Source organism: Kogia breviceps, chromosome 5 (assembly GCF_026419965.1).
Source record: "Kogia breviceps isolate mKogBre1 chromosome 5, mKogBre1 haplotype 1, whole genome shotgun sequence".
NCBI lineage: Eukaryota > Metazoa > Chordata > Mammalia > Artiodactyla > Physeteridae > Kogia > Kogia breviceps.
In genome coordinates this window covers 135,450,850-135,462,875 of record NC_081314.1, presented here as the reverse complement: position 1 = coordinate 135,462,875, position 12,026 = coordinate 135,450,850, and the positions used below count along the sequence as shown (strand labels likewise).

At 37.6% G+C, this 12,026-nt stretch overlaps 1 protein-coding gene across 1 annotated transcript; it reads left to right on the top strand.

The window, feature by feature from the left end:
- Positions 1–4,634: 4,634 nt before the first annotated feature.
- On the top strand, positions 4,635–5,165 carry LOC131756910 (keratin-associated protein 13-1-like). Its single transcript, XM_059063970.1, has one exon. It carries the CDS (start codon positions 4,659–4,661, stop codon positions 5,163–5,165), a length of 507 nt encoding a protein of 168 aa, XP_058919953.1. The 5' UTR covers positions 4,635–4,658.
- Positions 5,166–12,026: the final 6,861 nt, after the last annotated feature.

The window sequence follows — 12,026 nt, the reverse complement described above, 5'->3', positions numbered from 1 at the left end:
TCCTGTCTGTCTCCAGCCCAGCCTTTCATCTTCTCTCTTCTAACACTCATCGCTGAGGCTGAGTTTCTTGACAAAAGATCCTCTTGCCTGACTGACTCCTTTGCCTTTAGTCTTAAGCTGAGTGGAAGCAATCTAGTATCTTTTGAAGATAAAATTAGGGCACAGAGACACTAGGTATGAACTAATTGTGGGTCAGATCATAAGATGATTTGTATTAAAGACTTAGGGAATTGAATTCGAGTTTGAAAAGACCAACATAGACTTTAGAAAAAAAAAACATTGTGATAAATGCATAGGAAATAGAGTTGAGATAGGCAAGACCAGATGCTCTGGAGACCACCTGTAATAACAGACAAATAGTTGAGTTATGGCCAGATACAAAAACAAAGGCTTTTACCATTTTTGGAGATTAAAAAAATAGCAAGGTAGGCTTATCCAAGATCAGATATGGGAAGTGACGAAAAGGGAGGTCATGGATATATCCCAAGAACTGCATAGATGGGTTACTGTAACTATAATAGTGTGCAAAAGAATTAGAAGTTCTTCTAATTTAGGAGATGGCTTAGGAGAGCAGTTGAGCCTCTGCTGGGTTTAATGTTTTTGTGAAAGATCCAAAGGGATATGTAGATCAAACAAAAGTTTGGAGGGAGAGAGACAGGATAAGATAGAAGATAGTTGATGATAATCCCATCAATTCCCTAATTTATAAGTATTTGTTGAGAAACAACTATGTAACTTTGATTATTCTTGAGCTGAGGATTCACTGTTGAACAGCAAAGAGTATATTTTTTGTCTCTCTCAAGAGACTACAGTCAGAGATGTGTCACTTAAGAAGGGTCATAGACCAGGTGAATCAATGGTGTTATCAAACCTATGATTTAGTTAAGCTGACATCTTTTAATCATGCAGGAATTCTTAATGAAGGAAGCGATGCACTCATTTACTTGACATACATTATTTGTCTCATGGCAGATGGTAACTGACTCCCATAGACTGGTTTGCTTAGGTTGCACTGCTCTAGCCTAGAAGACAGTCTAAAAAATAAATATGTTATAAAAATAATAAAATTAATTACAGGGATGATAGCTATCATAACAGGAGAACCTAATTTATTCTGGGATATGGTGGTTAGGAAGTAAGGAAAGGCTTAATTATCTTAATTATCCAGATGAAGAAAGAACATTCAGAGCACAGGAAACAGCATGTCCTTGTGGTAGGACAAAGCTTGAGCTATGTTAATTATGGAACAGAGGCAGTGTGTTTGGGAGAGAGGGAAAGGGTATGGTGTGAAGATGAGGTTAGAGACACGGTCATGCAACCTTACATACCATGCAGAGGATTTGTGTGTATCAAACGTGTATTAGAATGCAATGGGAAAGTTTTAATCAGGACGGTGACAGGACCTGATTTTTGTTTTAAGAAGATTGATCAGACACAGATAGAAAAGATTGGAGGAGACATTTTTTTGAAAATGAAATAGGCCATGTTGAACATTTTCAGTAGTCCCACCAAGACAGGCTACTACCTTGAACTAGAACAGTGGTTCTCCACCAGAACTGCTTTAGCCCTCAAGCAATTTTTGAAGACATTGTTAATTGGCATAATTTGTGTGTGTGTGTGTGTGTGTGTGTGTGTGTGTGTGTGTGTTTGTGTGTGACGTGCTACTGGCACCTAGTGGATAGAGCCAGGGACACTGCCAAATATCTAACAATGAACAGGATACTCTCCACAACAAAGTAATGCCCAGTTCAAAATGTCAGTGATGACAAGGTTGTGAAACCCTAGACTGGAAGGAAGACAGTAAGAGGACTGGGGAGATTTATGATAAGTTTAGAAGATAGAATGGGTCATATTTAGAGTGGATTGCATATATTAAGAGGATTACAAGATTTCTGAGTTAAACTACTATGTGGTTTGATATGCTGCTTACTCAGTTGAGAAAAAACATTTTTTTTTTCTCCCTAGGGAAGAATAAAATTTCATTTTTATACACATACAATTTTGACAGCCTTATAAAATCTCTAAATGGAAATGGCTGGTAATTGGATATCTGGGTCTAGAATTTTAATAAAAGGAGGTGTGTACTGGAAATATACATTTGAATGACACAATATGGACAGTATTTCAAGTCATGAATGGGAGCTACCTCCCTTACAGAGAGAATAAGTGGTGAGATCGGCAGGAAGCCTCAAAAAACATATACCGGAAGCCAACTAATGGTAAATTGAATTTGGTGGAAGTTAGATAGAAAATCAGGAGTGTGATGTTCACAGAAATTGATAGATGAACATACTTCAAGATCAGGGACACAGTTAACTGTGTTAAATGTGGTTAAACATTTGCATAGGATCATCCCCCAAACGTCCACATTTAGCAGCATAAAGGTCACTGCTGACCATACCAGTGAAATTTCAGAAGAGAGTTCAACCAGAGAAAAACAACATGGTTATTGAAAAGACAATAAGAATTTAGATAGTTGACAAACTGATCACACAAATCTTTAGAGAATTTTGTCTTTAAAAACAAGAAGAGCTACATAATCATGGAGAAAATGACACTAAAACTTTTGGGTTGAAGATGGTTAGCTATGTCCGTAAGTCTGAGAAAACAGAACCATTAGAATGGATGGGGTTGAAGCTGTTGGACAGAGAAAGAAATGATTGATCCAGGCCACCAAGGTAATTTTGCTTGGTCTGGAGGTGAGGGGCAGAGACCTAGGGTCACCTTAAGCACTAACCTGGTTATGATTAATTTGGGGATTATATTTAATTATGAAAGAGATATTTATATTCACTTAATGTTGTATTCAAGGTAAGTTTTAAAAGAAAATTAGTGTGCAACACTTATTTTAGATGAATGTAAAAATAAAAAGTTAATGATTTCATATATTCCTTCATTTCATAAATAATTTGGAGCACTCACTGTGTGCCAGATACTTGATCAAAGAAAATAAAACCCTGTTGCTGATCCTGAGGAACTTCTGGGTACTCCACTCTTACAATGTATGTGACTGTCCTGCGAGTTCAAACGACTGAAATCTTACTCAGTCTGCACAATCCATTTCAAAAGACATCTCTTCCAATTCCTCCGTGTGCGTGTGCGTGTGCGTGTGTGTGTGTATGTTTGTTCACCCAAATGGATAGCTAATAAGATACTAAGTTCCTTATTGCAGAAGAGTTTAAACAGTTGAGATGAACACCTGTCAGACATGAGGAATTTGATTTTGGCTTTGAGGGATGAGAAGGATTTGGGGAAGCGAGGGAGATATCTGGTAGAAATTTGCAAGTAAGACAATGGGCAGACTATTCCATTCTTGCCAGATAAGCAGATGATGTAAAGATTAGAGAAAAGAATCACCGGGAAGCAAAGAGAAAAGATCAAATTACATAAATAGGTTTTTGCTTTCCCATTTCTAAAAGATGCTTTAAGGCAGCAGTTGGATATTACAATAAGTGAAAAAAAAAGACATTTCTAATTCTAAGACTTTTCTATCATTGATTTTTTTATAGGGGTAAGGTTAATTTTAACTACTTAATATGAAGGTACGTTTTTTGCTGCTTTGTCTTTCTAGAACGGTGAACACAAAGAGAAGCTCAGCAGGGAGTGAAATGAATCACTCTCTAAGGTGTCTCATTTCTCACTCCCAACTGAGTTGGCAAAGGTTAGCACACTATTAAAATTCAAGTTGTTGCAAATGTATTTCATCGGCAGTCAACTCACTCAAGGTATACTACTTTTTAGCAGTTATTCTCAGTGATAGTCTGTGTGTTTGCCAAAGAATCTCTGCGTCACGTGGAAAAGGAATTCAATAACTCCATGCAGGATCAAACATGAGTTGCTTAATGATGATAAGCTAAATGAGAGGACAAATAGAAGAAGAGCTTGAAATAACCATCTCCATGGTAACTTTGAATGTTAAAAAAAATAACTGAAAGCATTAAGAATCTGGTGGCTGTGTTTGGTTTTCCATAAAAGAGGTAAGAATGTATAGGTAGGCACATCTGACAAAATGCAAATGTTATCGCATTGAAATGTTTTTCTCACCTTGGTATTCACTGTGCACGTGATTCTGGGAGCTGAAAGGTTAAGCTTCAGCACAGCATTGCTCTTCCTGCTGGCTTTGGAGGGAGTCACACCTGGGTTGTTAAATCGGTGCTAATTCCTATCTCATAAGGTGGTGGCAAGGATTAAATGATCCCACAATCTGCAATGTTTTACACATAGTAAAGCCTCCATAAAACATATATAAATATCTGAGAGGGAGGTGCTGATGACCATTAGGAGAAACAATTTACACACTCAGGCACCAAATCAGCCAATCTCAGTGAGGAAGCAAGGGCACCATCTTTATGCATCAGGTCCAACATCTTTGAACGCAAACCACACCTAATTTCTGAAAAAAGAAAAAAGAGAGGAGCAGAGTGGCTTCTATAAAGCAGAATAATTGAACAGCAGTTAAGAAAACACAGGAATGTGTTCAGTTATAATTATAGCCTAGGTGAATTAACTATTTTCACGACAAGACATGCACAAGAACAGGGAGGGTCTGCATCACATCCAGTGGACTGAGAATATATATATAAACAGGGCTGGGAGAAGCTAAGGATATCAGAACATCTTCTCACAGTAACTCAGCTGAACTCACATCTCCTGTCCACATGTCCTACAACTGCTGCTTTGGAAACTTCTACTCCCACTCCCCTAGAGGCTATCTGCACTACCCAGGCTCCTTCCACCCCAGCGACCTGGTCTACAGCACTGACCTCAGCTCTTCCATCTCCTGCCAGCTGGACTCATCTCTCTACAGTATCTGTCAGGAGACCTGTGATGAGCCCACCAGGTGCCAGATGTACCGTGTGGTGTCCAGCCCTTGCCAGACATTCTGCTACCATCCAAGCACCTCCATGCCCTGCAGTCCTTGTCAGTCAACTCACACTGAATTTCTGAGCTGTGGGTCCAGCAGAGGCTACTGCCTGGGCTATGGCTCTAGAAGTTGCTACTCACTAGGCTGTGGATCCTATGGCTTCAGACCCCTGGGCTCTGGAATCTGTGGCTTCCCTTCCCTGAGCCATGGATCCAGATTTTGCCACCCAACATATGTGGCTTCTAGGATCCGCCAGACTTCTTGTTACCAACCAACCTGTATATCTGGCTTCTACTGCTGATCAATCAACTTAAGGGTTCTAGACTGTGACTTCACAGTTATAGCCCTCAAAGTTAATCTCAACTATTATCTGGCTGGAGTCTATATTCTACTACCTAGACAAATGATAATTTTTAAAAATCCTATTAATATTAAAATAATTTATCTCAAAGAGTATCCATTCTGTTTTCTTCTATTTCCCCCCTTACTTTTCTAGTTAAAAATAGTACAAGAGGTCTCTTTTCCTTTCAAATAAACTCATTTAATCTGATATCAGTTCATAAATCTTACTATTATTTTTTTTAAAAAGATGTCTGTTGGGAATTCCAAATCTACTGTTATTTGTCTAAAAAGAAGTATTTAATTTATGGAGCAGATTCCCTGATTGGAAGAATTATCTGCCAATACATAGTTAGTTCCCTGGAATTTTTGGCACGTGGAATCAGACTTTGGGCAGGAGATTATCTTAAACTCTTCTATGAGTGGTCATTTCAGCCTTATCAGGATACCTTACTTTGCTTAAACTAGTCATGGGTCAGATCCAAGAATAAAAGTTCCAGAGACAGCAGTATGCTTCAGCAAGTACTAGCTTGGCTGTTTTAGATGAAGGAATTGTCAAAATACTTTTTATAAGACCCTTTTACAGACTTATGAAAGCCCTAACGGAATTCTGAGGTTACAATATTAACTGACTGCAGTAACCTGTGTAATGAAACAAATATGTTAAGTATGGATGAAATTGACCACATATTCATTTTATTATAATAAAAGGAATACAATTTCTGAGTCATTTTTTAATGTTGATGCATCATTCTCTTTCTTCTGTTTGATCAGTATAAGGTCAGCTGTTTTCATAGAAGTCTCCCGAGAACTTCTGGAAACATGGCAGTGTCATGAGTAGGAAATAGCTGAAAGGGAGGACTCCTTGATATCATAGGCTTATATTTGGATATGATAACTAGATAGTTTACTAAGTTTTCTTGTTTGGGGGAATGCATATATCTATATTTGAAAATACGTAAGTGGAAAGAAAATAGGTAAGTGTATGAGGGTAGCCTATTTTTCATTGCCCTCATAGTTGTTTTTCTCCTCTCTCCTCTTCCCACAAGAACTGAATTTTGCTTGTGTATCTCTTCTTAACTACCTGCAATCATTTCTTTATATCAGCATGACTATGTCCCAGGTTTCAGGATTGAACCTGGCACCCCAATCCCTACTGAAAGTGAATCGTTCAGAATGGAGCATGTGATCTGACTTAAACCAATGAGAAAAAAGGAGTGATCTGGAGAAGTGCTTATGGTAAAGTTCTTGTGGAGTTTTTAAGATTTTATTTTATTTTATTTTATTTTAATTTTTTAACATCTTTATTGGAGTATAACTGCTTTACAATGGTGTGTTAGTTTCTGCTTTATAACAAAGTGAATCAGCTATATGTATACATATATCCCCATATCTCCTCCCTCTTACGTCTCCCTCCCACCCTCCCTATCCCACACCTCTAGGTGGTCACAAAGCGCCGAGCTGATCTCCCTGTGCTATGTGGCTGCTTCCCACTAGGTATCTATTTTACATTTGGTAGTGTATATACGTTTGGTTTTTTTTAAATGCTTTATTTTTTTTTTCACTGTGTCGGGTCTTTGTTGCAGTGCATGAGCTTCTCATTGCAGTGGCTTCTCTTGTTGTGAGAACATGAGCTCTAGACACACGGGCTTCAGTAGTTGTAGCATACAGGCTCAGCAGTTGTGGCACATGGGCTTAGTTGCTCGGCAGCATGTAGGATCTTCCCAGACCAGGAATTGAATCCATGTCCCCTGCATTGACAGGCAGTTTCTTAACCACTGCACCACCAGGGAACTCCCTTGTGAAGTTTTGTGAAGGAACCATGTCTTCCTCTGGATTTTGTCATATCGTATGTGGAATGCTGCATCCATTTTGCATGTGGCCTGAAAATTAAACCATCACATGAAAGAAGGTAAAAACCAAGAGAAATGCTGAGGAACAGAGCCCCGTCCATCTTATTTCTGGACTTTGGTAAACATGAGACAGTAAATGTTATTATTTAAGCCAGGGGTCCCGAACCCCTGGGCTGCGGACCGGCAGTGGTCCACGGCCTGTTAGGAATCGGGCCACAGAGTAGGAGGTGAGCGGTGGGCGAGCGAGTGAAGTTTCATCTGCTGCTCCCCATTGGTCCCCATCAGTCAGTCATATTACCACCTGAACCATTCCCCCTCCCCAGTCCATGGAAAAATTGTCTTCCACAAAACCAGTCCCTGGTACCAAAAAGGTTGTGGACCTGTGATTTAAGCCATTTTGAATTACAATTTCTGTTACTTGTAACTAATGTTTTCCTAAATGAGACACTCGTTTAAAACCTGAAATAACCCCTTTCCCAATAAAGCCTCTCTAATACAGTGTTAAAGTCTATTTGCAGCCCACCTCTGCCCTCTCCCAGGTCCTCTTCTCACCACTCCCCGCATACATACACTCCACCAACATGTACCCCATCAATGCTAACTACTCCCATTTCCTTGAACACATGGTGTAGATCTGAGCTCTTATATGGTCTAGTACTTCTAGAATTAATGCCACATCTCCCTTAACCTTCAAAACCCATGGAAATACTATCTCTTCTCTCTCTTCTTTTAAAAAGACTCCAAAATCAATAGAGTTGATCATTCCCTACACAATGCCAGCATTATATATATTTATATTCTGTTAATTACAAAGTCTCTATTTTTAATGTTTCATTGAAATTATTATTTTGTTTAATTAGTACTGTTTTGTCTGTTTGTTTGCCCTTGTCATATTTTCAAAAAATATGATGGAATCTTATCTAACAGAATCTTTCAAGTAATAAAGACTCAATAAAAGTTAATTGAATGAATGAATGAATGAATAAAATGGAGCTAGGGTGACAGTCTGCAGGATACATACTACGTCAGTGACATCAAACATACATTCATTTTTACTGGTTGAACTCTAGTTAAGCTACTTGCCATCAATGTCGTCAATCCTCTGGTCATCATTATCATAAAAAATTATTTAGTACCATCTCAATGGCATATTATCACAGCTTCAGGTACCCATGGTAGAAGTGGAAGAACTCAAAAAACTTCACATTTTTGGATCACACAAAGGCAGAAAAATAACTTCACCAAATGCTAACCTCAGAAGTAGACCAGAATAAGTGCATCTGGGGAAAGGAACAAAAGCAACTGTATAATTACTATAATAAGCCATGACACTTTCACATCCATGACATATGAACAAAGGGGTGGAAATTATGGGAGTTAATGCTTAGATGGTTGAGATACTATGGTTCATTCTTTTTTAAAACTTACTCATCATTAAAGGCTACATAGACACTAAGTTTTCTTGATTTTTTTCTTTTTTTTCTTTTTGGCTCTTTGAATCAAAGTCTGATTTAATCTAATTGTCAGTGACCAAGGATTATTCCAAGAAGCACAATTATTTAGAAATAGATTCAGAGAAGAAATGTTGTCACATGTGAATCCTTTTATTATCACATTCTAAGAGAATCTATTTATCATTATAAACAGAGAAAGTTGGCAAGAGATTATTTCCCTATTCCACATAGGATCATTATTATGGTCATAATGTCATAATTTTGAGTATTCCAGAGCTTAAAATTTTTTGTGTGTGCATTACAGTGTCTGAGAAGTGTTACATGGTACTCAACTTATTTTACAGAATGTTATATCTAAAGGAAGTTGGACATTCCACTCAGCACACTTTTTTGAGGTAGACCAATGTGTTCTTGGCCAGAGAAACATACTTTTTATTTATTCTTGGAGTTATTCTCAAATACAATAGAACTATTAATTTACAGTTGTGGATTTCTACCAGCAAGCAGGGCATCTAATTGTCTACAAACATCAACCTTTTGTCTGTCCTTTAAAATTTTTCATAAATACTCTTAATAAAGATTATATGGCTTAAATGAAAGTGTGGTTTTCACTCAGTAGGTAGGTTTGACAAGATGCCATTTAATGTCCTTTTCAACTCTAAGATATTGAGATTCTGCTAGAAAATCATAGAATGTGGTAACTGGAAAGCACTTTGGAGATCTTCTCATTTAAACTCATTATGTTGTAGGATATCCAGAGAGGCAGAGTGATGTGCAAATTCATGCAGTGAATTAACAGAACCAACAGGGCCAGAAGCCAGGTTTTTTCACTCTTAGCATAGTATTGCATTGCTAGACACTGTATCTAGGGTCGGAAAAGAGGAATGGATTTCAATTAACTTTAGGTGCTTTGGCATGTTTGTTTGGTGCCATAAAACTAAGGCAAGGAGAGAGGAAATAAATTGTGGAAGAACTTAAGTGAATCATACTACTGAAGGGTAACTCTAATTTTTGAATTTTTGTTTACTTTAATACAGCTGAACAAGTGATTAAAGTCCAACATAGCCACATAATCAAATATAAAAGCAATATAAACCATTCAACCTCATAGCTACCAAGGGCCAAGCTCTTGAGAGATGGAGACAGGTTGTCTAGACCTTTAATGGTAACAATAAACACAATCCAACCGTTAAAAGGGTGGAATGTGCAACATTTACAGGCACAAACAACATAATCTCAAACACAAAAAAGAGACTTTTTAACTTTACCTTATAGTATGATATCAGTTCCAGATTGATGCTGCCATAACAACACCACCTTGATCTGCATGATGAGCCTTAACCTGATCACAAATAATTGCTACTCAGTTATCCCTCAATATGTGGCAGGCAATCTAGTATCTTATATAATATATCATCTCATCTAATCATTAAAACACACTTATGGGGTTGATACTCATAAATTTAATTTTAAAAGCGAAGAAACCAACTCAGAAATGGAAGGTTATAGTTTATGATTGTAGATCTCGGCTTAGAATGCTGACAGTCTGACTGTAAAACCCTTATGTTTAATCACTTCTCCACAGCAAATGTTAATATTCCACCCTCTGGTGGTTAGGTGGTACCACTGCAGCTGCAATCATGTATACTTCAAGACCAGGAAATTGTTGTTAAACCATTTAGCAGCAAAGTATCCAGTCACCACAAGAAATCAGGTAATTATTTCTACCTATTTCTCAAGAATTCTACAAAATAGACTACATAATTATCATTATTCAAGTGTCTACAAAATTAATACTTAGTTTTTAGTAGGTTGAATGAAAACAATTGCAAAGTGACCAGCTGTCCTCATCTACGTCATTCCATTGTATTAAGCCAGGTAACTCCCTCTAAAAATTCAGCACCAGTCAAAATCAAAATTGTTTGCTGAAATACCTACTAATTCAGCACTCAGTTAACTAGAATGTGCAAGTTAGTGTCTCATCCCAAAGAGAAAAGAACTCACAGAGTTGCTTTATTCACAAATGAGAGACCTACTCACAAATGACACTATCTTACACGTGGAGATTTGGAACTGCACAGACATTTACTAATTTACTACACATTGTGAGGTTAATAAGGAGGCTGACTGCTGGGGAAAATTGTGTGAATGTTGGCCTAGAGGATGTCCTGTCTTTGTCCCTCAGAATTAGCAACAGGACTCTGTGTTGACAATGAATAGCGGTGCCCTTTTTCTTGGTAAAAGCTTTCAAAAACATTCCTGTGTGCAATCAAATGTTATTTTAAAATAATTGACTCAGTTTGTGGCCTGTTAATAAGAGGCTTCCTTAATGATTTTGTTCTTATTTCACAAAGGGGTAGTTGAAATGTAGGCATGGTTATCATTATTTCTTTTTCCTTAAGCTCTCTACCCTTGCCAATTCTTGGGTATGTTCAGGTTTCAGAACTGTATTCCTTCAGACATTAAATTATAATCTGAGTGAATCTTCATTGAGCACCTTCTCTTCATTAATTTTTCAAAATATGTTCATGGAGTTCTTATTATGTAACAGCCAGAAATGGTGTTCAGTGTTGGGGATATAATAGTGAGAAAGATATACATGCTTCTTGACTTTATGGAACTCACAGTGTAGTGGCAAACACATAACGAAGAAACAAGTAAAATGGTTATAAACTGAGATAAGTTTTGTGAAGCAAAACAATGATTCTCTGAGAATGGTATCTTTTTTAAGTGAGATGATGAAGGAAATCACTTCAGTTGAGACACAACAAATGAGGAAGGGAGCTGTATAAAGAGGGGGAGAGGGAGTGAAGGAATGAAACAGGCAGCTGCATGTGCAAAATACTGAGGAAAGGAAAAGGCTTGACATGGTCAAGGAGCTGAGTAGAGACCTGGGAGAATAAAGCGTATTGGGCAGAAGAGAAGGATAAGATTTGGAGTTAGAAAAGTAGGCAGCAGCTGGATCTTAAAAGGAGCTGTAGGCCAGGCTAACGGGAATGGATCTTATTTTAAGAGCAATGAGAATCCATTTAATGCATTTAAGCAGGAGAGTCATAGCTGCAATAGAAACCTCTGTGTAATGATAAATATAAATGTGCAAAGAATTAAATTAGTTGTTGTAGGGATCATGTGGAGGACATACTGGGATCTTTCATCACACAAGAGTGGTCATTCAAAATTATAAATGATTTGCATCTATTACAAAGACATTATGCACAAGTTGAGTTACAGCCTGTCAAGCTGAATGTGGACACTCAGAAGCGTCCTTTTAAAAATATAATATCCCCAGACCATTACACATCAATGAGGAGCTTGTATAAGTATTGTTCAAAGTTTCTCAATGTTCTTGGTTTGCTTCAGACCCAAGAAACGGAGACCAGAGTGCTATGCTAAAAATATACTTCTGTTGTTTCACTGTCAGAAGCTGAGCTAAATAAATCATAGAATGTGTTACAGAAATTGTGCTGGTAGGTTCTGTGCTATGAGTTTGAAACTATGCTAAATGCAGCATGATAA